The 27,136-nt window shown below is 48.4% G+C and overlaps 2 protein-coding genes across 4 annotated transcripts in view; one reads left to right on the top strand and one right to left on the bottom strand.

Annotated features, from left to right (window-relative positions):
• Positions 1–27,136, top strand: part of IFT140 (intraflagellar transport 140) — a 99,687-nt gene that overhangs the window by 49,260 nt on the left and 23,291 nt on the right. The gene's annotated exons all lie outside the window — the stretch shown is intronic.
• TMEM204 (transmembrane protein 204) lies at positions 153–25,721 on the bottom strand. The gene is made up of 3 exons (XM_053557874.1): positions 24,789–25,721; positions 18,135–18,290; positions 153–2,788 (listed from the first exon to the last, which is right to left on the bottom strand). The coding sequence occupies exons 1-3, from the start codon at positions 25,066–25,068 to the stop codon at positions 2,544–2,546; spliced, it is 681 nt and encodes a 226-aa protein (XP_053413849.1). The 5' UTR covers positions 25,069–25,721; the 3' UTR covers positions 153–2,543.

Genomic DNA, 27,136 nt, shown 5'->3' with positions numbered 1-27,136 from the left:
GAAAAGGTTTTGGTAACTAAACACAAAAACAGTAAGGTAAAACACAATTAAAATTGCTCTTAAATAAGTTATCGATCAAATACTATCTGTAAGCATCACCTTCTTCTATGTTTGAAAAGAATTCATAAATTCCACAAGAGCATTTCACAGATTTTAATTTCCAAAAGACAAAGAAATTATTGAAGAATGAAACAAAAGTGGGAAAAGAGGATATACAGTTAAGCTGCCTGCATTGAGCCCTCCCTCCCTCTTTGATTCCTGTCACACAAGAGACAGTACAGCCCCAGCCCCCTGTCCTACTGAGACAGTGTGGCCAAAGCTCCTTCATCTCCACGGGAAGAGCCTTTCTCACTGGCCATGCAGATGAGAGGACTTCTTGGCTTGAATGTGCTGGAGCGACTGTGTGGCACAGCCTAGTCTATCTCTGATTATTTCTGATTTTTTTTTTTTTTTTTTTTTTTTTGAGACGAGTTTCACTGTATTGCCCTCGGTAGAGTTCCATGGCATCATAGCTCATAGCAACCTCAAACTCTCCGGCTCAGGCCATTCTGTTGCCTGAACCTCCTGAGTACTTGGAACTATAGGCACCTGCCACAACATCTGGCTATTTTTAGAGGCAGGGGTCTCACTGTGGCTCAGGCTGGTCTTGAACCTGTGAGCCTCAGTCTCCCAGAGTGCTGGGATTACAGGCATGAGCCACTGTGCTCAGCTGATTATTTTTTACTTAATATAAATGTGATTATAGACTGTAACTGACAAATGGCCAGTGTTAAAATTTTAGTGTAGTTACATAGTCATGTATGTAATATGAGAAAAATTGTACAGTGTCTCAAATAGTCCATTATTCTTTTAAAAAACAATTATTTTTAGCATATGATTAGAAATAAAAATCTCATAGGAAAAAAGTCAAGTGGGGGAAGCTAAAAGCCAACTGTTGGCATTGGTGTGCTGAACTACATCTGCAAATCCAGTTTTCTAGTGCTCTTTGCTGGCTGTGCCAGGTGTGAAAGTTTGATGTTAGTGGGTCAAAGGCTGAAGGATAAGTTCATGGTATCCATTTCTTGAAACCAGACCCGAAACAGTGATAATTTCCATCAACCCTAAGGGGTTCGGTGCCTCTGGCAGGGATTTTGTTGCCTGTTGATGAGTAATCTGTGTCTTTCTGCACATGTAAGTGGTCAGTCTATAAGTACATTTCAGTTACTGTCAGGTGAAGACAAATTCCTGGGGCCACGTGGGCTTCAAAATCCAAATCTATCACCTTACATTTGCTGGAAGGTCAAAAGCAACAAAGCTAGGCATTTATTCAAGGAGAGGCAGCCAGATAGCTAGGCCCTAGCTCATGGTACCCTCTGACCCCGCTGTCAGTTTCCCCATCCTGCTGCCTCTGGGCAGCCATGCAGCTCTCAGTCAGAGAAAGTGCCTGGGATAGCACTGCACCAGTTACACACACACACACACACACACACACACACGCACGCACGCACGCACGCAGCTGGATTCTGGCTATGCAGGTTCTGACCCCTGAGTTGTAGCTCTTAGATGTTTTCTGCATAGCCTGCAGAATTATAGCTTATAGATCTCTTATAGATTTAGGAGATTTGGAATTGCTGTTATTTGTAATGAATGTGGGTCGTGGAGGCATTTTGTAGCTTGCCAAGCATTTAGCTAAAGATAGGGTGAAGATTTTGGATGGAAAAAAGTAAATAAACCAATCTGTTTGAATTTCATTTAAAGTATGTAGATTTCTTCCTTCTTATTGTACTAGCTATTGACCTGCCATCACATGGCCATTGTTTTCAGAGTCTGTAGGGATTGTTTTCAGAGTCTGTAGGGACAAGGACTCTGAGATCCAATTGAATGAAGACGTGAGCAGGGGCAGATGCTCCACTAAGACTTTAAAAAGGTTATTTCAACCAAAAAAAAAAAGTTTATTTCAACCCTTAACATCAGCCTGAAAACATTACCAAAAAATTGATCAAATTCTCTTCACTCATGTGGCAATGTAGATGGACAAAACACAAGTTTCAGAGTTAAGAGGTTTGCATTTATTTTAACTTAGGTAAAGAAAAATAGTTGGGAGTAAGACGTACACTATGAACATGCTATCATCATAAAACCATTACTCTCCGGTTATGATTCTTACTCAAGTTATATCATGGCTATTTCAAGAAAATCTTCCTGGGTGTTCTGCTTTACCCAAGTAAAATATGGCCCCTCCCAGCAGATGCAGAATAAATTAATCCCAACCACAGAGGAAAGCCTGGCAGCCACACACTCACTCCAAGTCTCAGAGTCTGGTCTCCACCCTTGAGCATACACATGAAGCCACGTGTGCTGACCACATCAGGTGTAGACATATTATACACACACACATATATATACTTATATGTAACAGTAAAGGTACATGTGTATCATACATATGTGTACACATATGGGCTTAGCATGTGCCTCTGCACAATGACAGTGACTTGGCAGAATCCCTCAGTTTCTAGGACCTTCTGTGATAATGGATCTTCACAGAGAGCCTCGAGGAGGGCAGCTCAGCACGGTGACTCCACATAGTCATTGTCCAGCCCCCGGCGGAACCGTGCTGTCAGGGAGCGGCTGATGACAATCACCCTGGGTGCCATGCAGTCCTCTCTCCTGTGAAGAATGTTCCAGATGAGCATGGCTGCTGCCAGGGTGGCCAGAAGGCAGGCACCAATGTTCAGGTAGCAAGACCAGGACAGGTTAGTATATGGGCCGATTCTGTAGAAAGTCACCAGCCCAATGACCAGGACAAAACCTGCAAATGAAAGGGAAATATTTAGAGTCAGGGAAGGACTTCAGAAACTTGATTTAGAGCCCACACCAAAGGCAAGTTCCATTCTTTTCTCTAACCCTTTGTCTCCTCCAGAATAAGGGCCAAGCCTGTTTGATGGTGCAGTTATTTAATGTTGAGCAGCCTTTTATTGAACCTTCTGTGAGCTCTTAGGACTTTTGGATCTGGTGGCTATGGAGGGTGGTAGGTGTCTGCTTAATTCTGACATGGAGGTTGGACATGGTGGCCCATGCCTATAAGTAATAGCACTTTGGAGGCCGAGGTGGGAGGATCACTTAAGCCTGGAAGTTGGAGACTGCAGTGATCTGTGATGACTGCACTCTAGTCTGTCTCTAAAAACAGAAAATTAAGATGTGGAATCATTCTGGGTGGCTCCAGAAGGAAGCAGTTTGGTTAGGGTGTGTTGTTCTTGTGATCATGCCATCTTTGCTTCAGGTCAGCACTGACACTTGCAACAGCAACTCACAACTCTTCTTGACCCCAGGAAAACCCAGCATTAATTTTGTGTTAAATCTTTAGCTGAGCATTTTGGCAGGTGCCTGTAGTCCCAGCTACTCAGGAGGCTAGGGCAGAAGGATTACTTGAACCTAGGAGTCTGAGGTTGCTATAAGCAATGATGACTCCATGACACTCTACCCTGGGCAACAGAGTCAGACTCTTGTCTCAAAAAAAAAAAAAAAAAAAAAAAAATTTTGTGTTAAATATATCTCTGACTTTTGTAAATGCTTAATTCATTCAGAGTAAAAGAAAATACATATTTTCTATATCTTATCTAGAAATGACCCAGATTCATATTTAACTTAGTCCAAATTTGTATTCATAAGAGTTTTCATGTTCTTAGCTTTTTCTTTCAGAGAAGATAGAGATTTTTTTAAACATCAAGATGGCCTGAGTCTGCAGGCATAGGGAAGAGGGTAGAAAATGAGGTCAGGGGCTCTGTCCGACTCTGGTGTGTTTGGCTTCTCTCTTCACTTCCAAGTGTATGCATCTAGCTCTAGAATGTCCACATTCCTCCTCTCCTGCTCTGTCTCCTTCCCTGCTCTCCTCTTCTCCTTCCAAGTCTGAAACCAGAATAGGACAGGTGAGTCATGAGCTCACCTTGGTCAACAAGGGCTTGTTCACTTTTGCTTAGTAGTTAGTACCAGGCTCACTTCTCATTGTGGCATTTTTGTTATTGTTTGGGCTTTTTTTGTTTGTTTGTTTTGTTTGGTGTTTAATCTTTATTATTCTTGGCTAAAATTTTAAAAAGCCTATTTTTCCTTTTTCTTTTTAAGTTTTTTTTTTTTTTTTTCAAATTAATAGGAGGATACAATTTTTAGGTTACATTGTTCTCACTTCCCGGGTAAAGTTCCATTTGTAGAATGGGGGAGTGTTATATACCCTCACAATGTGCCCATTGGTGAGATCCTGCCTCATGTCCTCCCTCCTGCCAGATGCCCCCCCTTCTCCCATCTCGCTTCCCTCTACCCCTGAACCGGACTATATTAGTGTTTTATAGTTCTTGTGAGCCTGTAATTGTTTATATATTGATTTCATATTAGTATGGAGTACATTGGATATTTATTTTTCCATTCTTGCGATTGTTTTGTTTAGTTTTGTTTTGAGAATCTCCCTCTCACGGAGGCTAGAGTGCTATGGCATCAAGCCTAGCTCACTACAACCTCCAACTCTTGGGCCCAAGAAATTCTGCTTCATCCTCCTGAGTAGCTAGAACTATAGGCACCTGTGACCACATCTGGCTAATTTTCTCTATTTTTAGTAACAATGGTGGTCTTGCTTTGCTCAGGCTGGTCTTGAGCTCCTGGCCTGAAGTAACCCTCTGGCCTCGGCCTCCTAGAGTGCTGAGATCACAGGTACCAGCCACCACACCCAGCCATTTTATAGCTTTGTCTTTAAAGGGCTCCAAACACTTGATTTTATTAGTTCTTACTGTAGGAGAATCAAGATTTTATGCCTCGGGCAGTGCCTGTAGCTCAACGGAGTAGGGCACCAGCCCTATATGCCGGAAGTGGCAGGTTCAAACCCAGCCCCGGCCAAAAAAAAAAAATAAAGAATGAAGAAAAAGATTTTATGCCTCAAATCTGTCACCTAGGGTAGCAGGTCCCTGCTGTTTGTTAGCGACATCAGTACTAATAGAGTTGCAGATCTTAATCCAGCTGGAGGTCCAGTCTCCCAGGATGGAAGAGAGGCTGCCACTGTCCCGTTGCCTAGAGAGCTGTCCCAGCAGCCTGCTCCTTTTCTTCCCCCTCCATCTGAAGGACACACCCAAAGGTCGTTCAGGAAGCCTTAGGGCCAAGCTGGAGCCACGGCCATTTAGAGTGAGGAGAGCTGCCCAGGCCCCAGCCCCCTACCCCTCTCCACCAGTGCCCCTACCTATCTATCAGGCTGACCTGCACAAGTCTGTTTCTTGTATACAAAGTGCCAGAGACTCTCTATGACCTGGACCAGACCAGATCAAACTCTCCAGCCCCTCTCGTACTCACTGCCTCTCTCCCAGGCTCTGACCATGCTCAGCCTCCTACTGTCACCTCCACCTAGCCTGTATGTTGACACCTGTCCATCTGTTCATGCTGGTCTTCTCACTCCCAGTGGCCTCCCCTGCCTGTCTCAGGAAGCCAAAGCACACATGTCCCTGTGTGGCCACAGAGGACAAGGCAGCACCAAGAGGGATAAACAGAGATAGGAACATAGAAAGACACAGAGATGGAGACACTTAGAGCAGAGACACAGAGATAGAGAGAGACAGACCTACAAAGAGAGACAGATACAGGGAGACAATGACACACAGAGACAAAAAGATACACAGAGACAGACACAGAAAGATAGACACAAAAAGTGAGAGATGCCTAACAGGGTTGATTTCTCTCAACATCCAAGCATTATCATCTTATCCTTACTGTGCCCTTCAGAAAGCGTGAATTAAACGTTTATCAGCCACCATTTTGTCCTAAACAATGCCAATGACTAATACTATGTTAATTGTTTATAATACTTGTGGAGTTTTTATACGTGTAAAGCTCCCAGATATTTCCATTCTATGAAGAATAACATTCTGTTGATAATGCACACTAACCAAAGGACACTTTGGACATTTCTCTACCAGGGAGGAGTGTATTTCTGCTTACAGTTTTATGGTGTGAATTTTTGCATCAGTGGGGGTAAAGGAATTAGAGCCTATATTTTGTGTAATGAAAATGAAAATACTTTAAGTATTTGCTCTCATTTTTAATGATGATTTTGGGTACTTTTTGCCAGTCAAGGGAATTTGTCCTGCTTGTTTCAAGATTTGGCAGAGGTGGCATGGCAGGCAGAGTGGGTGCATCAGTGGGCAATGTGGGGTGCCAGTGTGCGTCTGGGATGAGAAAGAAAGGGTTGCTGGCAGTGGATGCAGTGGGAGCTTTGGATGGGGAGCTGAGGCGCAGGTGGGCAAGACCAGAGACCAGTGTGGTCAGAGGAATTTACCCAGCCAGCAGTGGCTGGCTTTTATCATGGATTCACCGTGAGGAAGAATGTAGACACTCATCATGTGGCCTCAGCTCCAATTCCACAACATCTTCCATCAAAATGGACAGTGTAAAGGAATTGGACACCTCCCTTGGCCTCCAGGGAAAACACTGAGCAGGGCTAACCCCCTCACACCTCTGCCATCTGAGGTGGGAATCAGTTTCTATCGTGCATAGAGAGGACCTGGAAGTAGTTTCATTGCAAGATGTTTTCACAGAGATTTGGGAATTGTGAGAACTTGACTGAAGAGCTGACCCCAAACCTTTTGGAATGGACTAATAAGCGCTTGTCCATGGGGCTGGCAAAATTAGAAAGGGAGGAGACAAGCTCTGGCAGGAGTACAAAGCAGGGGGAGCTGCCTTCACCAACAAGGGGCTCTACTGACCACAATCACCCGGAAAACGGTGTAGAGTTAACGTGGGACCCACAGTCCCATACCCAGCAGAGTAACTGAATGAATCTCCTACACAATCACGGCCTCAAATCAGCCACCTTCACAATGCACGTCTGTAGTAGACAGACAAGCTTTTCACAGCCCAGCAGTGGACAGTCATCCCGTGGGGAGGAGGCGCTATGGGCAGATGGTGGGAGCCCTGTGTTACGAGGGTGTCTTAGAGATGTGGTGGCCCAGGAGGAAGTCGGGATGTTGTAAGGGACACATATGGAACAGTTCTTCTATACACAATTGAAATTGACTCAGCTTCACAGGATGCTTTTTAGGAAAATTCAGAGCAGGAATAAAACTATGGAAAATATGGGCATGACTAGTCCCGCACAGGAGAGCAGTCACCACTGGGGAGGAGAGAGGCTTCTCGGCATTCATCTTACTGTGGCATCATTTTATTGGTTCCATTGTGTATATATTTTACAATAAAACATATTTAAAGAACTAATTTTAGGCTCAACGCCTATAGCTCAAGCAGCTAAGGCTCCAGCCATATATACCAGAGCTGGCCAATTTGAATCCAGCCCAGGCCTGCCAAACAACAATGACAACTACAACCAAAAACTAGCCAGGAGTTGTGGCAGGTGCCAGTGGTCCCAGCTACTTGGGAGGCTGAGGCAAGAGAATCGCTTAAGCCCAGGGTTGGAGGTTGCTGTGAGCGGTGATACCACAGCATTCTACCCAGAGACTCTGTCTCGAAAAAAAAAAAAAAAAGAAGAAGCAAGAGGGACTTTGCCTAACAATTGCAATCAGTGTAACCTGGCTTATTGTACCCTCAATGAATCCCCAACAATAAAAAAAAAAAAGAACTAATTTTAGATTCTTCAGGTAACACACTTCTGGAAGGCAGACATGACAGTGGGGCACATTTCTGTGGCTGTGCTGCTTGGCCTTGACACACTTCTCCCACAGCTGCACCAGGATCTTTATAAAACACAGCATGTCTCCACCATGCTGCAAACCTCCCCAAGGCTTCTCGTTGTGACTCTGTACCTTGGCTTGGTGGCCTTGCCTGGTGCCCGACACTTAAGCCTTCCCCATTTCTGTCACACTGTGGCTATCCTGGCCCCTTTCCACTCCTCTGAACTGCCAGCTCCACCTACTCGTGGCTTTCCCTCACACTGCCAGCCCTTGGCTTAACTGGTCTAGAGAGAAGGAGCTCCTTCCTATCCCTGACTCCTCAGGGCCCGGCCCAGAGCATGCCTGCCTGCTTCATAGCACCTGGCTTGCTCCACCTGTCATCACTGCTATTTATCCAGTTAGCCTCATCCTGCCCTCTCTGGAGGGCAGGCTCCCAGTGGCCGAAGCATAACCCATTGCTCCCAGGAAGGCTCTCTGCAATTACTTTTTGAGTAATTCCAAGCACATCAATGTAGATGTAAAATAGATTGGATGCAGTACAGATCTGCAAGAGAGGAGGCAAGGGGACACCAACCCAAGCTTTTCAGTGACCAAACCCATCACAGGCATGGGGACCTGCTGGCCAGCCTTGCCGCAATGCTTCATGGGAGCTGGTGCCAGTACACTCACGCAGCATCTCACGCAATTGGTAGAAAGATATACTGATTCTCAAGGACCTGTTTGTGTTAGTTGCATGTGCATGTGTTCAGTGTATTCCGTGCCAGGGCCTTATGAGGCTTTAGCACAAATCCACAGATGGCTAAGGTGCTGTTGACTTGTCCTTGGGGAACTGGCTTTCCTCTCCAAGGGATAAAGATGGAATTTGTCACTGTGCCTACGGGAGTTAGAGTTTCCAGCACACAGAGAAGGCACTCCAAACTATAAATGAGAAGTGAAAATACTAAATCATGGAACAAATTCACAGAGCATGTAGTAAACGCAGCAGCGCAGCCTCCTAGCCCCAAGGCAGGGCTCTGCTGGGTACCCTCCCCAGCAGTGGGAAAATGTGCTGTCCCTCTGCCTGCTGGCATGGCAGCCACACAGGGCTGCCTTATGTGTTGCTGTTCTGTTGTTACTTATTTTCTTAAGTGCTTGTAGAAAATGACTGTTAATTATTTTTTCGTTTTTAAATTTTATTTTTAATTATCATGAGTTCATAATAGTTGCATATATTTATAGGGGGCTGGATGTGGTGGCTCATGCCTGTAATCCTAGGACTCCGGGAGACTGAGGTGGGAGGATCACTTAAGGTCAGAAGTTCGAGACCAACCTGAGCAAGAGGGAGACCCCATCTCTACCAAAAATAGAGAAAATTAGCTGTGCATCCTGGTGTGTACCTGTAATCCAAGCTACTCAGGAGGTTCAGGTAGGAGGATCACTTGAACCCAGGGGTCTGAGGTGGTTGTGAATTATAATGATGACACTGCCCTCTGACCTGGGCAACAAAGCTAAATAACCCCACCACCACCACCAAAAAATTGTTGTATAAATATAGGGTAGATGTGATGTTTTGTTGTAGGCATATAATGTGTATTAAGTTAGGGTAATTGAGGTATCCATCACCTCAGCCATTTATCATTTCTTTTTTTTTTTTTTTTGTAGAGACAGAGTCTCACCTTATCGCCCTCGGTAGAGTGCCGTGGCGTCACACAGCTCACTGCAACCTCCAAATCCTTGGGCTTAGGCGATTCTCTTGCCTCAGCCTCCCGAGTAGCTGGGACTACAGGCGCCTGCCACAACGCCTGGCTATTTGCCATTTATCATTTCAATTCTTTTAGGTTTTTGTTTTGTTTTTGTTTTTGCCCGGGGCTAGGTTTGAACCTGCCACCCCTGGCATGTGGGGCTGGCGCCCTACCCCTTTGAACCACAGGTGTTGCCTTCTTTTAGTTATTTTAAAGTATGCTCTAACTTCTTGCAGGATATAATCGCTGTTGTGCTGTCAAATATTATTCATTCTATCTAACTATATTTTTGTATCCATGAGCCACCGTGCTTTATCCCCCCACCCTACTACCCTTCCAGCCTCTGGCAACCATAATTCTGTGTCTCCATGAGATCAATTTTTTAAATATTTAGTTCTCACATGTGAGTGAGAACATCTGAGATTTGTCTTTCTGTGCTTGGCTTATTTTACGTAACATAATGTTCTTCAGTTCCACCCACGTTGTTGCAAATGGCAGGAGTTCATTCTTTTTGTGGCTGTATGATACTCCATTGAATATAAGTACCACAATTTCTTTACCCATTTATTTGTTGATATTCACTTAGGTTGTTTCCAAATCGTGGCTATTGTGACTAGTGCTGAGGTACACATGGGAGTGCAGGTATCTTTTACGTGTGCTGAATTTCCCTCCTTTAGATATATGCTCAGCAGTGGGATTGCTGGGTCATAGGGTAGTTCTATTTTTAGGTTTTTGAGGAACCTCCCTACTGTTCTCCATAGTGGAGTACTAATATCCTTGCCAGCATTCATTATTGCCTGTCTTTTTGAAAAAAGTTATTTTCACTTTCTCATTGACATTTTGATTTGCATTTCACTGATAACTAATGATGTTGAGTGTGTTTTCGTGTATTTGACCATTCGTATATCTTCCTTTGAGAAATGTCTATTCAGATCTTTTGTGTATTTTTCATTGGATTATTTGGTTTTTTTCCTTTTGAGTTTTTAGAGCTCCTTACATATTCTAGTTATTAATCCCTTGTCAGAGGGGAATATTTTCTCCCATTCTGTGGGTTGTCTCTCCACTTTGATGATTGTTTCTTTTGCTGTACAGAAGCTTTTTAGCTTAATGTGATCCCATTTGTCCAGTTTTGTTTTGGTTGCCTGTGATTTGGGGTATTTCTCAAGAAGTCCTTAGCCCAGCTGATGTCCTAAAGCACTTCCCCAATGTTTTCTTTTAGTAGTGTCATATTTTCAAGTATTAGATTTAAGTCTCTCATCCAGGCTTGGCACCTGTAGCTCAGTGGGTTAGAGCGACAGCCACATGCACCCGGCCCCAACCTGCCAAACAACTACAAAAAAAAAAAAAAATAGCCGGGTGTTGTGGTGGGTGCCTGTAGTCCCAGCTACTTGGACTGGGCAAGAGAATCACTTAAGCCCAAGAGTTTGAGGTTGCTGTGAGCTATTATGCCACAGCACTCTACTGAGAGTGACATAATAAGACTGTTTCAAAAAAAAAAAAGTCTTTCATCCATTTTTATTCGATTTTTTTATATGGAGAGAGATAAGGGTCAGATGAAACTGGATGTCCAGTTTTCCCAGCACTATTTATTGAAGAGAGTGTCCTTTCCATACTGTATGTTCTTGGCACCTTTGTAGAAGAAAAGTTCAGTACAAATGTGTAGATTTATTTCTGGGTTCTCTATTGTGGTTAATGATTTTCTTAGGATCAGCATCATATGCTTTTGAAAATAGAGTAGGCTATTTTAGCCTATTTATTACTTTACCTCCTATGGTTAGCTGTATTGCTTATCACGCACACATACTCAGGGTTCAGAGCTGTATCTGCTTCTGAGAACACTTTTTTTTTTTTTTTGAGACAGAGTCTCACTCCATCACCCTAGGTAGAGTGCTATGGAATCGTAGCTCACAGCAACCTCAAACTCTTAGGCTCAAGTGATCCTCCTGCCTCTGCCTCCCAAGTAGCTGGAACTGCAGGTGCCTACCAAGATGCCCAGCTAGCTTTTCTGTTTTTAGTAGAGATGGGTCTCACTCTTGTTCAGGATGGTCTCAAACTCCTGAGCTCAAACCATCCCCCCCACCTCGGCCTCCCAGTATGCTGGGATTATAGATGTGAGCCACCATGCCAGGCTGAGAACACTGTTTTTTAAAATATAAGATGAAAGAACACTGAGTTTAGAAATGGATTAAAGATGTATAAATTCACATGTGCACAAACAACCTAGGCATAGCCAGCTACAGCCTCCGAGTACGACTTGGAAAAGTGATGAGAACTGTGGATCAGTGTAAATAGCAAGTCTGATAGGTGTTTACAAGGTAAAATGAACAAGTCAGGTCCCTGCCTCTCATTGTTAGTCTTGAAAACTGTTTACTGAAAATTTAGCAACAAGTGGCACTGGGCTAGTTTTGAGTGGAGTTCTGGGTCTCTCCCTTCTCTAACTGGTGGCACAATTCAGAGGCTGTACTTTTCTTGGCCCTTATTATTCCTAGAGTAGTAGAAAAGTCTATAGCTGTACCTTGTGTGAAAAAGGTTAGCTAAAATTTTATATTTACATTACTTATTTTGTGTAAAGACCAGTGTTAACTTCATTTTACTTTGGTACAACTTAGAAGACAAAAAAAGAGTTTATAAATGTAAAACAGTCCTCTCATACACCAATGAGATTACAAAGGGCCCACCAGAACACTGGGCCCAGGCTAGGAATCTCAGGAGGCACCTGCGTGGATCTGAGCACACCAGAAGTATGAGGATGGGGCTGGCCAGAGACACAGGCTCTGGGGGCATAGCTGCTAGAGATTGTCGTTGGCTCTTGTAGTTCACAATTATCCAGCTCCCACACTGCACTGACTGACAGAGAAAAGTTTATGTACGTGCACTAAGCAGACACGTGGCCTGAGGGAATCCTCTGTGTGATCTGTGTGTCAGCAGTAAAAAGCAAATGAAAATATGGGACTACAGAGGCACACGTGGCTGCACACACTCACTGGGTAATGGCGCTGTGCTGTGGGTAAAGCAACCTTTCACACCCATAGACTGCTGGGAGATGGGCTGGCTGCAAGCATTTCTGTCACTGTCTTGATGTGAAGATCCCTTTCTTCCCATTGTTCTTTCCCTTAAAGATTTTTCTCCCAAAACTTAATCAGTTTTCTTTTTTTTTTTTTTTCTTTTGGCCGGGGCTGGGTTTGAACCCGCCACCTCCAGCATATGGGACCAGCGCCCTACTCTTTGAGCCACAGGCGCTGCCCAATCAGTTTTCTAGAAGCAAATCTAAGGGAAGAGTTTTAACAAACATACTAAACTGTGCACATGGAATCGATTCCATCTTCATGAAGTTATATTGCCAAAGCAAACAGCCTCTTCCTGTAAGCCAGCCACCAGCGGTGTGAGTTACAGCTTAGCCAGCCCCACGGCCCTTTTCCCTCTCCTTTCCTTCCTGCCTGCTTCCCAGAGCTTCAGCTTCTGTCACAAGGCCTTCCTTTTGGAGAGACTGTCAAATATACACACAGGTGGCATAAGTGGAGGGACCCTGGGCTGACCCCTGGCGCTCTTCACAGAGCTGCAGGACTACCAAGCGGTACCTAGGCCATGGGCCCAGGGCCCTACAGAGGAGCTTTTTGGGGGAGACAGACTCACAGCATCTCAGGCCCCATTGCAGTTGGCAGTTTCCAGTTGTGAGCAGAAAGAAGAAGGTGATCCAAATGATTCTCTCTAGAGGGAGGTAACTGGGAAGGGAAAGGTGAGAGACACGTGTAGGATTCCTGGGAGTGCAAAGCTGCACAGCATTCTTAGCAGTGGGGAAAGGTGAAAGGAAGAGAAAGGCAGATGTAGTTGGGCAGAGACCGAAGACAAAAGACAGAGAAGTGAATGATCCAGACCAAGCAAAGTACTGCCTTCTTTTGTATTTCTTGGAGAAGATCCCTGCATCTAAGGAAACAGCAGAATTCTTCTCCAGCTCATGAGATGCCAGTTCAGTAAGTACTGATAAATCAGCATCTTTAGGGGATGGACTGTGGGCCCTTAATGTGTGTATAAGTTTTGCCAGCATAAGAACAAATCTTTTTTTTTTCTTTGAAAGCAATTTATTTGTTCCTCGGTAACAGACTACAGGGAAGGAGCAAGGCAACGCCTATAATCCCCTGGTTGCACATTAGAACAAATCTTGAGAGTTGCAGAAGTGGAGGAAGAAAGCCAGCAGACATGAAGCTGGGTATGGCTCCTAGGCACCTTTGCCCAGGGCCCATAGCACTGTCTGAGGAGAGTGAGAGGGGACATGCCTCTATAGCAGGCCCTGCATGCTTCATGTCATCCTGAGAGGATGACACTCTCAGAGTCATCCTACTTGAACTTGAGGGGCCTGTATTGTGGGGAGGGAGCTAGCTGAGCCAGGAGGTGAAGAGTTTCCTGAGTGCAGTGTTGGAAGTGATCTTGGTGAACATTTATGTCCGTCAGCTATGGAAGTATGTGCAGTGAAACATTGCAGTTTGCAGATGACACTGAACTCTGAAGTGCCAACCTATGGAAATTGAGGTGTGAGCAGTCAGAAAATGAACAAGTGCAAATTCTGTTTCAGGGGAAATAGAACTGTGTGTGGCACGAGGGCTTGAGCCTATCTGTTTGCTTCCATAGTAGATTTTAAATTGTTGGAGAATGTTCCCAAGGAAAACCTAAGTGCCACTTGGAAGGCTGTTAAAAAAAAAAAAAAACATAAAACAATTGACTTCTGCAAGTCATCCTTTTCTCAGAGTATCACTGGTTATCATGGAGACAGGTTGGTATCATCCTGTGTCCTTGAGGTAGTAATTGGGATTATTTTTGTTATATGCCGTCATTTTTCAAATTATAATGGTAATGGAGACAAAAGATTGTTTTAAAGGTGGAAACAGGCAGGAAGCAGAGCCTTTGTCATCAGGATCACTCTCATCTGCCAAGCCACAGCTCTAGACAGAGGGGGACACTGCTAAGCCAGAGGTGTTGTAGCCACAGGTCCTCACACAGATGCAGGAGAGTACATGTGGGCGATGACTGAGGGGGTGGCTGTGACCTCACCAGATTGACCCTGGGGCATGGCCATGGTTCTCTCTGGATTCTGCTAGGCAGCATGGTTGCCCTGGTGGCTTCAGTCATGGCAAATGAGTTGCCCTTTGAAGATGCTACTTGACCTAAGTACAGAGTCTTGTATGGCTGGCCACTATATTGTCCCATCTAATAATGTAGGCCAACCTTGATTAATTAGTCCTGGGCAGAGAAAGCAAGGCACAGGGTAGCTGTGTGAGAACCAGAGGAGCAGGCAGGAGTGTACTACAGTAGGAACATTCAGAGCCTGGCAGAGTCCTCACCAAGAAGGACAGTTGCCCACCCAGGGTGGACAGCAGAAGTGCCTCGTGGGGTTCTCCCTGTGCCTCAGTGCTCACAGGCCTGTGGAGAGTCCATGGCTTGCACCAATGAGCACATTTGCCATACTTTGGAACTGAGCATTTCTCAGCGTGGGTGTTACCCAGCAGTTAGAAGACAGCACATCTGTGGTCCAGGTGATCACTCTCCCCACCACACAGATGGCACCAAGGTGAAGGGACTCATGGCTGACCAGGGTAAACCCAGCAGCCTGCATTTGGGACACATTTGAGAGCTTGCAACATTCTCATGAACCACATCGAGCTAAGGAGCCCCTCAGCTTTCTGCCCTGCTCCCAGAAGTGCTCCAGTATCTGGTGCCAGAGCCAGGGGGTGGCTGCAGTAATCAGAAGCTGGAATGACCTTCTTACCTTTCATAGGTCACCTGCCCTGATCCCAGTCAACACTCCTGCTCTTTCTGTGCCTGTCGACCCAAATCAGCAAGACTATAGAACATCCGAGGGCCAGAGTGCAGTAGAGAAAAGAGAAGAGGCATTGGGAAGGAAGGAAGGCAGAGTAATAAGAGAGAAAAAGGCCTGTGGTGTGAGCAGATGAGCTCTGCAGCCACACAGCTGAGGAGAGTGAGAGGGGACATACCCGTATGGCAGGCCTTGCATGACTCAAGTGCCTTCTCTTGGGCTCAGGGCAGGAAGAGGAGGCCACAGCCCTGAGGGGCAGTGTGGTCCCTTCACAACTCAGGTGCGGTGCTGAGCCTAGTCCTGGTGCCCAGAGAGGCTGATGGAACAAACAAGGGAAAGCACAGACCATGACCCTCCCTGTTTTGGATAACGGAGTCCCCTTCTAGGTATGCGGCATCCTCCTGCCTCCCCAGCGATACCGTGTATTTTCCCCTCCTCTTTTTACGAGCATCCTACCCCTTGCTCGCCCCACCTCGGCTGGCCGGGTGCTAGGACTGAGGTCTGCTTGCATAACAGGTAATAGCAGGCGTTTCCTCGTCCTGTGACAGGACATCCTGGCGCCCTCCAGTCTCTCCCCAAGCACAGGAAAAAAACTCAACTCTAAAATTAGCAGCATGATAGAAGAAAGGCACATAGCTGCTCTCCGTCCTGTTTGTCAATGAAGCCAGTCTAAACAGGGCCAAATGCATTTCCTTTTTGGGCAAAACAGACCTTTTAGGGGTGATGGTTGGACACTGAGGGGGAGAGAGTAGCTGCCTGAAATGCCAAGGGTCACCACCCGGTACTTTTGGCCTTTCCCCCTGGCCGCCACCTGTGGTGGTTTTTGAACAGAGCCTGGTCCAACCTTGTCAGAGGTTGTACTGGCCTGGAAATACTCAGGAGAGGGGAGCACAGTTCCCCCATCCAGGACATGGCCCTCAGGAGACCTTCAGCAGCATCCCTGAGACTGCTGCAGGACAATATGATTTTCGTTAATCGGGGTGCTTTTCTCCATTTTGATTGTTAAACAGATGTTATTTGAAAACACCACTACCTTGTCCTGAAATAAGAGTTTGCAGAGAAAATAAGCTATCATTTTCAACATGCCAAACCTACCAGCAATTCTCCTAATAATTCCAAATAAGACTCTCAAGATTTATTAAGAAATACAGTGATCAATTTGATTATCCTGCTGAAAGGAGTTATTTTAAGAATCAAAACCAATTTCTTTTGTTTCTTTTTTGCCACTAATATACCTTCATTTTTTAGCCCAGTGTTTCCTAATCACATTTTCCAAATCTTCCATTTCCTTTTTTAAAGGATAGAATTTCAGATAGTCACACGTGATAGAGACTAGTGGTCTCTGGATGACTGAGAACTGTCTCTGTTTTATGGCCCTGAGGTCAGCAGAGGGCAACATGGGCGGCTTCCTGAATGAGCCCTGTCCCCTGGACTCTCATGTTTTCACCACAGTTACGGAGGAGGGAGAGGACAGAACTGAGCCATTTCATTAGTACTCACCATCAGTGGGGAGTAGAGAGCACCCGTTTCGCACTTGTGTAAACTGAGACTCAAATTGGCTCAGGGTGTGCCCAAGTTCATGCTGATGGGGACAGAGCCAGGATACAGTTCCAGTCCTGAAGCCAAGCCAAGTTTTCTTCTACCAAAGCCTCATGGGGAACTGACTGGCCCAGGACAACACTACCACAACAGTGCCCAGGACAGCCCAGTGTCCTGATTCCCCTGGGGTGCCTTTCATCACACAAGTACCTGCCAGGGCCTGTTGGCCTCATTCTAGAAATTGTATTTCTCAAGAAAGATAAGAGCCCAGGATTCATTATTTCCTCAAACGATTTACTTCAGACTCCCTGCTGGTTCTCCTGTCCAATGCTAGGAGATGCTATGGTTCTGTACCAAGAAGGAAAGGAAAGTGGGTCTGCTAAAACCTGGCCACACGGGCCCTGTGCTGATGGGAGTCCCTTCGTAGACACTGAGCTGATGTGTTCCCAGTGAGCAGCAGGAATCCTGATCTTGGCCCTCGTCCATGAGCCTTCAAAGTCTGAGCCAGCAAGACAGGGTAGCGGTAGGAGGAAAACCTCTGGTCAATAGAGGCCCTGGCTGGACAGCTGCTGTGGATTCCACCATTTGTCTAGAATTCCCCCAGAACATTCATGGATTATTAATGACCATTCTGTTTCTCTCACTGTTTAAAGACAGCAAGGTGTTCTCATGCACTAGGCCATGTCAGCCCCAGAGTAACAGGTGGGCCCAGGTGTTGTGGGCCCAGCACCATGCATCTGGCCCCCTGACCTTGCTCCAGGCCCTCTGGCCCCCACACTCCTGTGGAGCTCAGGGAAGCATCCATGTCAGAGTCAGGGAGGGGTGTCGCATGCCTTACTGGCCACTGGGCCTTCTGCGACTTCTTGTTCTCTATACTTGGTCTTATAATGCTTTTACAGTAGGCCTCTGTTGGCCCCAGAAGGTCCCTGGAAGCTGTTTGTAACAGAGTGGCCTCCCCATTCCTGCTCTCAGCATCTTAGCTGGGAGGTGGCAGAGTCATTGGGAGTGGAGAGGCTTTGTGCTCTCCCACTCCGCCCAGGGCTGACTCTGCCCTTCCCTGGCTGGCCCAGCATCAAGGGAAGTGAGTGACCCAGGCCGTTCCATGTGGCCTGCAGAAGGGTCCACCATTTAGAAGAGAAAGCCCCAGCTCTGGTATGTGGCTCAGGATTTAGAATGGGAGAAGATGGCTCAGAGACACAAAGCCAGATGGAGCCAAGTAGGTTTCTGTTTTGTTTTATCCACAGCAGCAGGTGGGGAAGGAGGATGCCCCAAGGGACTCTCAGTAACCCTGTGACCACACACAGAGATACAACCTGCAGCTTCCCCTCAGACCACCAAAGGCCCTAGCACCCATGGCATGACATGCCTCCCCCATGACATCTAAAGGTCACAGTGAGCCTGCCAGTCCTGATGAGGGCTAAGGGTACTTACTTGCTAGCTGGAATGCAGCAGCCATGGCCTCCTCCCAACATTGGGCATCAGGTGACAGCAGGGGGAGGCCTGTGAGCCCCAGTATGAAGGTGAGCTGGCCTGCAGCAAGCGCTGCTGTGGCAACCAGGTTGCAGGCTCTCATCATGTCGAACTGCACTGTGGGTGGGGGGAGAAGATAGGTGGTTAGCACTGGTGGGCTCCCAAGCCAGGCTGGTCCTGTGACCACTTTCTTAGTGTCTTTAACGCCTTTGAAAAGGCTACTGCAGAGCCTTTTGAAGCGTGGTGGCCTCCCCTTGCCTGCCTGAGAGCCCCTGTATTTCCTTGACCACTAGAGACGCCTCCTGGCTCCAGCCTTGGCTTGAAACAGTCATTCCTCTTGGTTTGACATAGTGCTCCTTTGAGGGTTGGCAGGGAAAAGGCAAGTCCACACTTGGGTCACCATGCTGGTATCCTGATTACTGTTATTTTGCAGCTTCTACTGACAAAGGCGTCGAGCTAACAGGAGAGTCTTCTGCGGGCCAGCTACATGTCAGTGCCACCCAGTGCCATCAACTTTCCCATCTCTGGGATAAGGGCTTGTCCAGGTCCTTCCATCCTGCCAGGGGCAGAGCAGGAACCAACCCTGGGTCTGAGTTGCCCTGCCTGTGGCCAGAGCTGGTGGCCACTTCCCCTCACTGGTGGCCTGAGCCTGCCTTCTCTGCTCACCACCCACACCCTGGGCGTTGGAGGCAGGAAGGCAGAGGACACGGTCGCAAGTTTGGGGAAGATAGAGTCTTCTGTGGGTGAGCCACAGGGAGGGGGTATTACCTGCAGGGACAAGGCTGGTTGTGTCTCTGAAGCAGAGAAGTTTTATCCTCTCCCAAATAAAACCAAGCAATGGTGAGACAATACTTGACAAGTGTGCGTGTGTGATGGGCTCCAGTGCGCTCCCCAACAGACAGTAAGTCCGCTGCCGAACACAGTGTCAGAGCCAGATGAGGGGCATGGGATAATCGCCTCGTACATTCTCCAGCTGCTATTTCTGTACCCGTTTTAATTGAACAATATTTAGGAAGTTCTGGTTCACAAAGTTAAGTCATTGCAAATAGGAACACTTTTTAAATAGCCTGCCTCGACATCTCTAGGTACTTTTCAGGAAAATTGACACAGGTGTTTGAGAAATAGACCGTTGCTGTTCAAGATTGGGTCACTGAAAATGCTTTAATCACATATGTGGGAAGTGAGCAAGAAGCAATAGAATCTTCCAGGAGCCCTGAAGGTGTAATGCCTCAGGGGTGCCGCTGAATTGTCCTACACGGTAGCAGAGATGGGAATAAGAATAGCATGGAGGCTGACCTGGCATCTCCTGTGCTGGAGAAGTGGCCTGTTTGTGTGACTGAGCTGAGTCAGCAAGGGAGGCCTTGTCCCCAGAGACCTCTGGGCACCTGGCCGCCTGTTCACAGAGAGTGTCATGAGAAGACAGAGTCAGCAGGTGCAGTCAGCAGTGCCTACACACCAGGTGGTAGGTGCACTGGCCTAAGATGCTTGGGAATGTGCATGCTGCTTTACCTTCATGAGTTTTTAAATGGCTAGAAGTATAGTTTGTTGCCGCTATCAGCAATTATATTTGGTTGGACTTAAATGTTTATTGAAATGGAATTTGACTTCACTGGATGGTTTCACAGATCATGAGTAGGCACATGCATGCCTCACCAGCCTGGTTCCTTGGGCTTGGCACCTGCCTCTGCTCACCTTATGCTGGGCTCTGCTCTCTGCCCCGACACCTGTCCCACACAGCTGTCATCACAGGGAATGTCTCCCCACCCTCCCTGACAGAATGCCTTGGTGTATGTTCTGCCACGGTGCTGGCACACAACAGGCAGCTCTGCCCTGGGGCTGTGGCACCTGTCCAACTTATTGAAGTCCTCCAACTCCTGCTGTGTCTGTTCCTCTGAATCCACCGAGTCCCTGAAACTGCACCCTCCCAGGCACCCTCACCCACAGACAAAAGGCAAACCTCCCATGCCCCTTCTCTACCCTTCTGATGGCCCAAGCTGGTGACCTGCCACTATTCAGAGTGGCCGAAGCTGCCTCTCCCTGAGAGTCCACGGGCCTCAGGAGAATTCTCTTGCTGGTCAGAGGCCTTTATGCACTACCTGGCTCTGCCCTGGAGAGCTGGCTTGTGTCTGAGGGTTGCTGCCACACAGGCTCAGCAGTGGCATTGTGGAGAGACTGAGGAGGGGAAACTCCTTCACCAGGCCAGCAGGAGCGTGGAATGTGGATGAGGTTTACTTAAAACTTCTCACTATCCACCATGAAGAAGCCCTGTTCCTTCAGGTCTTTCTCAGGCCATGGGAGCAGCTGGGATAAGCCACCACCACAAGAGCAGAGTGTCCTGTACTGTGTTAGCACTGTCTCCATAAAGGAGCCCTGCGTGGACCCACCCATCTCAGGCTGAGTGGTGTCTCCTTGGCATTAGGCATCTATATTTAGGCTCATGGCGTCAAAGAGTCTTTTGAAGATGTTGTATCATTTCCCGCCACCAAAGATCAGCCTGTCCTGCCTATCTCAGGCTGAGTAATGCTCTTTAGCATTAGTCATCTATATTTAGGCTCATGGCGTCACAGAGTCTTTCGAAGATGTTGTATCATTTCCCGCCACCAAGGATCAGCCTGTCCTGCCCATTGTATTTCAAGCTGCCTCCCTCCACGGCATCCCTGCCTGTCATTTGGGGTTTGAGGGAGCTCGCTTCAGGTCCCTGGCGCTGCACCACCAGCACAGAAGCCCCCAGGCTGCTGGGATGCTAGAAAGTGCAGCAGAGAGAGCATACTGCCTGCCCTCCTGCACCTTGCTGGGACCCAGAGCATGAGACCACCAGGATCTCAGCATCCTCACCTCCCTCAAGACTGAGAGCACCAAGGCCTATGCAGGGAGGAGGGCGGGAGCTGGGATGCACGCGGTTCTCACAGCCAGACCTGACATGACTAGACATAGCACACAGGAGACCACATTCAGTCCTGCATGTTTTGAAAGTGTCCTGTCCAGGTGTTAGCCATTTGGAAAACTTTGTGACTGTCCTGTGGAGATTGGTGTTCTGCATAATGCCCTGTCATCTTTACACTTTGTAATTATTTTTACCATTTATATGACCATCTGGAAGGCTCTGATGCTCTAAAAGATCATAAAATTGGAGGGTATTAAAATACTGTGGAATATTAACAGTAAGAGACAGCAGAGGTTCCACGCTCTGCCTTGAAGGTGGGAAAGGCCTGAATGACTGGTGGGCAGTGGGGCAGGCTGTAGAGTGTGGCCCCACTGTGTGGCACAGTGGAGCTGGATGACTGAGACTCCCAGGAGCCAGGAATGGCTCAGACCCAACTGCAGGCCCATCCTTCCGCCCAGCCCTGTTCTCCCAGCCACCCTTCCTGGCAGCTGCGAGCTCACAGCCTGTGCCACACTCCACAGCTGAGGCTCTGTGTGGTGGTCCACCCCACAAGCCACTGTGTGGGGTTGGGGTCCTCTGCCTGAGTCCCCAGGTTTCTGTGGATTACTGTACTACAGGGAGCACCCAAAGACCCCACACACACACCATGCCAGGACAGGCAATGCTCCTAGCTGAGCTACCTTTCTCTGAGGGCTGCAGTGCTGACCACCCAGAGGGCTCTTCCTGGAGCTAGAGCCTGGTGTTCATTCCCAAGCATTTTGCCTGCACCTGTGCTGCCATGGGTAGCCATACACAGTTGCACCCTGACCTTTAAAGGTGCCAGTGAGAATGTGGTCCAGCATGTTTGGCCAAGCAGTGGGAAAAGAAGCTCACATGCCCTGTCCAGTGCCTCCCCAGGAAGCATGTCTGATACCAGTGTGTGCACAGCCACCCAAGAGATGGGTGGGGGCCTCCTGAGTGCTGGGCTCCACTTGGTCTGCCCCAAGATTCAATTATGTGCTCATCTCTTTGGGTGCCACCTTGCTCAGAAGAAGGACTTAGGGTACCTGACAGTTCATGAAATATGGAAAGATGAAATAAATGTGTAAAACAAGACAAAGATAATGGGGACTAGAAAGTGAGGCCAACACTGACTTAGATAGGGAAGTGGACCTTGGATCCCTCTCCCCTGAACTTCTCATAGGGAAAACAAAATGGTCACTGCAGACTGCATAACAACCAGCTGATGGGAAGAACCCCCATGGTCCTCTCAGGGATGACCCAGCATGTGTGGGAAAGGCACAGAGGGCCTAGACAACCCTAGGACCAGCAGCTCAGGGTGCCCCACCCAGAGCTCATGATGTTGAGGACACCTCAGCAGGTCTTTCACAGTGCTTGTGTGCTCTGATACCGAGTGATTCCCACTGTAAGTGCTCCATGGGGAGGGACTTCACCAACCCGCATGATGTCTGGAGACTTGTGCTCAGAGCATGTGGCAGGTGCCATATCTTGTCCTGCCCTTGCTCCTGCCCCAGATTGGATCTCTGGCAGGATTGTGAGCCATCCAACACTTGCAGCCTCACGGCATAGGGTGACAAGGCCCATCCTGTATGTCAAGTGGTTTCTCCAAGAAGGACAGCAAAGGACAGCTTAGGTGTGCAGAGAGAGGAGAACTCCAAGCTGCCCCGACTGGGCAGCCAGACTCCAGCCACTGCCCTCCTCAACACCTGATCTGACCCACTCAGGTCATGGGGTGGAGTTTTGCAGGAGAGCTCCCAAGGCTAGGCCTGACTCAAGGTGCTAGCCAGTGACAACCCTTGAGGGTTGAGGGGGGACACAGGTGCACGAGGTTGCAGCTGCTTATGGGAAAGCCACGTGGGCCGATTTGGAGTGGTTGGTGCTATGGGAATGAGCTTTGCTGAGGAGAGAAGGTGGGAGTGAGAGATGAAGGGAAAACTTGCATCCCAAGGAGAGACACTAGCAGGTTCCTCACCTGAGGACAGAGCCTGTGGGCAGGGTCTGCAGTTTTCCCTCAGGGAGCACCGACCTAGTTGAGCTTTGTTCACCTCATGTTTAGTCACATAAAACGTCTTAGGAATGTTGTCAGCAACCAAAATTACCCATTTAGCCCATTCATTTCCCTCCATGCAGTCTTGTCAGCCTCATTCATGAGAAGCTTCCCACGCACATTTCCGTTATTTGAACAAATCCTGCTTGGATTCATCCAGGGGCACTGCCTGCAGACTCATATCTGTCATAGGAGGAGACCATGGAAGGCAGCAGAGGAGGGGTTGTCAGGGAGCAGCTGAGGGGTCTGAGGCGACCAGGCTTCCTTAGGTAGACCACAGGGGCAGTGGATTGGACACATACAGTGCTCCAGGGGATGAATCCCCCCCCCCCCAGGGTTCCCAGCACACATGTGGGCATTGGGCTGGAAGCCAGCGGGGAACTCCCTCCCACTGCAGTGGGTGCTTTATGCAGTGGGGAGGCCAGTGCTGGTCCCAGAGCACGTGAGATTCCCGGCTGTACCTCCTGCACTTTGGGTACAGAGCAGTCACAGAGTCCAGAAGGAGTGCTCTGCAGCCAAGTCTCACAGAAGCCCAAGTTCAGCTGTATTTGCCTGGTTTCCCATAAAACACCTGAGTTCTGAGACCTCGTAGAAATTTTGAAATTATTCACAGGCTTTTATCTTTAAGAAGAGGGCTAGGGCTCCAGGTGGGACCTTAACTGAGCTAAGTGGTCTCTGAAAGCCTCAGTTTACTTGTCTGTGAAATGGGTTTGGAGCCCCTCTCCGAGTTCCTTGACCAAGGACTCAGGAACTCTCTGAGGCATGGCCTATGGCCCCACATTTTTAAGAGCAGTGTTGTCTCAGAGGAGAAGAGAGGTCTGACATTAAAATGCTGAGGTTCTAGGGCAGAGCCTGGCCACAGCTTTATAGAGAGCACTTCAGCAAGCGTGGCTGGGGAGCGGGGCAGTGCTATGCTCTGAGAGCAGACCTCATGGCAAGAACCCCATTTGCAGTCAACCCTGGAGCCTCCCTCTGTGTTGCTCTCAGGGTAAAGACCCGACAGCATGAGAATGAGGTCAAGAGTTCAACCATGTATATTCAAGCTTGTTTATTGAAAAGTATTTTCTTTTTTGTTTTTTGAGATAAAAATCTCACTTTATCACTCCGGGTAGAGTGCAATGGGTGATCACAGCTCACAGCAACCTAAAACTCCTGAGCTCAAGTTATCCTCCTGTCTGAGCTTCCTGATAGATGGGACTACAGGTACCCCCCACGGCACCTGGCTAATTTTTCTATTTTTAGTAGAGACAGGGTCTTACTCTTGTTCAGGCTGGTCTTGAACTTCTGACCACAAGCCATCCTCCTGCCTTGGCCTCCCAGAATGCTAGGATTACAGACATGAGCCACTGTACTCAGCCAAAAAATATTTATTTTCAACCAAGGCAGTATATCTTCCCTTATTTTGATTAAGGTACCTGTCCTTTAACTATGCACAGTGGAAGAGAACAGCCCCCAACTGCATAAGATGAATTCCCTGTGCAAAGCAGCCAGAGGCAGAGTCTATATTGGACAGGAGAGTCTTGTGACCCTCAACTTACTAGGGAGAGGGTGAGCATCAGACCAGATTCCCTGGGAGACCATTGCCCTCACCAGCCCCCACACTAATTAACGAAATAGGCGTCTCATATCTCCCTGTTCCCTTGGGCCTGGCCACACTAAGGCAACAGAAAAATAGCAGACTTACGTTTGACAGTGCCCCGGGACTCCTGGAAGCCAGCCAACTCAGAGCCCCAGCCCAGGGCCTCACAGTCCTGTATGTCCACCTGGCCGGCTTTGGCCCCAGGGCCAGGCCCTGCCCGGCCCCAGTCTGGCAGCCAGCAGGACCTCCAGAGCCCCACGCTGCGTTTGCGCCCATCCTCCAGCATCTGGTATACCCAGTTAGGGGTGAAGGCCGCTGCGTTGTTGAGGATGAGTGAGACCAGGGCCACCAGCACAGCCACAGCGACGAGTCTCTGGACAGTCATTGCTGACTGCCGGTGTTGCCACTTATCCGAGAAACCCCAAGTCCCTGTCAGCTGCTATGCACCAAGGGAGAGCTGAGACGCTGCTAGGGAAGCCTAGAGAACATCGCCACTCATTCTTGGTGGTGGCACAGGAGGCTCCAGCCAGGCAGAGGAGATGCTTGGAGGGGTCGATGTCAGGAGAGGCCCATAGGACCTGTCCAGGTGAGCCTGCCTTACAGCACTGCTTTATCCTCCTTCCTGCACCTGGAGCAAGGCAGAGCCTGTGCTGAAGCCGGTTGCTGCAAGGCCCATCCTGGGGAGGGTACGGGGGCACCAGCGCAAATCCAGAATCGTGAGTGCTGTCTTCCTGGAAGCAGAGGCCAAAGGAGTGTGCTCTCCTGTGCAGCAGAAAACAAAGTAGTTCAGGCGCTGAGGGAGCTGGGCCCAGGGCACACTCTGGCAGGTGTGGGAGCAGTGCAGGTTCAGCAGCTGCCCCTAGCTGCCTGGGCCCGGTCCAGGTGCTCCACCGCCTATGGCAGGTCCTGGAAAGCAGAGCACACACAGCAAGGAAGTATGTGTGTGCACTTGAGCTGGAGTTTCTCAGTCTCTCAGCAGAGAGGAAATGGTTGTTTTTGAGGCTGTTTTGGTGAGCTGGAGGGCGTAGCCAACTGCAACAAATAGCAGGTCTGCTACCACAGCCAGACACTAACAGGATGTATTTCCTGATGGGAAAAGGCCTGGGCAGACTTCTGAGGCCCTGCTCCAGGCCACCCCCTCTGTTCCCCACCCCTCCCACTTGTCCCAGAGGAGAGACGAGGGATGCAAGGCACAGAGCAGATGCACCACCTCAGCCACTTCCTTGGAGCCTGGCTGGCCGCAGAGGCAGACTCCTGTTCTGGGACCCAGAGCCTAGGGATGAGGTAGACTCCTGGGTGCTAAGAGCCCTAAGGGCTAGTTGCTCACCTTGTGACTGTACACCCAGCTGACCATCCAGCTGTTCCCCAGCATGGTAACCACTGCAGGCCTGCCCCCATGGCTGGGATCCTGCCCTCCAATGGGGGCACACATTACAGAGGTATTTCTGGATGGGACAAAGATCCACATGCCTGGGGACCAGTCAGGGAGCACATTTGGAGCACCTCTGGGCTAGAGGTCATCCTAGAGGTGACAAGAAGAGGTAGGATTCTGAGTGTGCTAGGTGGAGCACTCAGCAGGGACTAGGATGGAGAAATTGTGGTTTTTGGCCTTCCCCATGCTTTGTTCTGATGAAATGATCACTCCCCCATGGCCAGATGAGGGGCAAAGCAAGTAACTTTGCATGCTGTTGTGCAGAGAGTAAATAAACTGCTGGGAGCTCAGAGGGAGCTCCTCTGCTGAGAACCCTTCAGCACCAGTGGACTGACACAGTGGGGATGTGTCCCTTCTCCAGAGAACCCACTGGGGTTTCAGATGTCCTACCTCCTGTCTAAACAGTTCTTAATGCACACACCTGAGGTGTCACTGGGCAGAAAGGGCTCTATAATGCCAGGGTTCCAGGCCAGAGCAGGAAGCCACTGAGCACTTCCTGTCTTCATGCATGGCCTGTGTCCAGGCCTGGGAGTGCCCTGAGAGCCCTGGTTTCCCAGGATTAGTCTTTTTAGTCACACTGGTGCATGGCCTGTACATCACATGGAAAGCGAGGGACCCTGCCTGCCAGGTATACGTGCCAGAAAGGTGGAACTTCTGACCTCTGTCTCTGACCAGCCTTGGTGAATCCTCAGCCTGAGGAATGTTTGGATTCCCCAAGGGATTTTGCCTACTTCAGGATTTTTTCCATTGGCATTTGTAGCAGATTTGTCCCTTGAGTTTCTTTTTCTTTTCTTTTTTTTTTTTTTTTGGCTGGGGCTGGGTTTGAACCCGCCACCTCCAGCATATGGGACCAGCGCCCTACTCCTTGAGCCACAGGCGCCACCCTGCAGTTGTCATTGTTGTTTAGCAGGCCCAGCCCGGACTCAAACTGCCAGCTTCAGTGTATGTGGCCAGCACCCTACTCACTGAGCTACAGGCACCGAGCCTGTCCCTTGAGTTTCTTACTACTTTTCCTTCTCAC

The sequence above is a fragment of the Nycticebus coucang genome, chromosome 12 (genome assembly GCF_027406575.1).
Source record: "Nycticebus coucang isolate mNycCou1 chromosome 12, mNycCou1.pri, whole genome shotgun sequence".
Lineage (NCBI taxonomy): Eukaryota > Metazoa > Chordata > Mammalia > Primates > Lorisidae > Nycticebus > Nycticebus coucang.
Note: the sequence above shows the minus strand (reverse complement) of the source record. Positions and strands in the feature narration are given on the sequence as shown.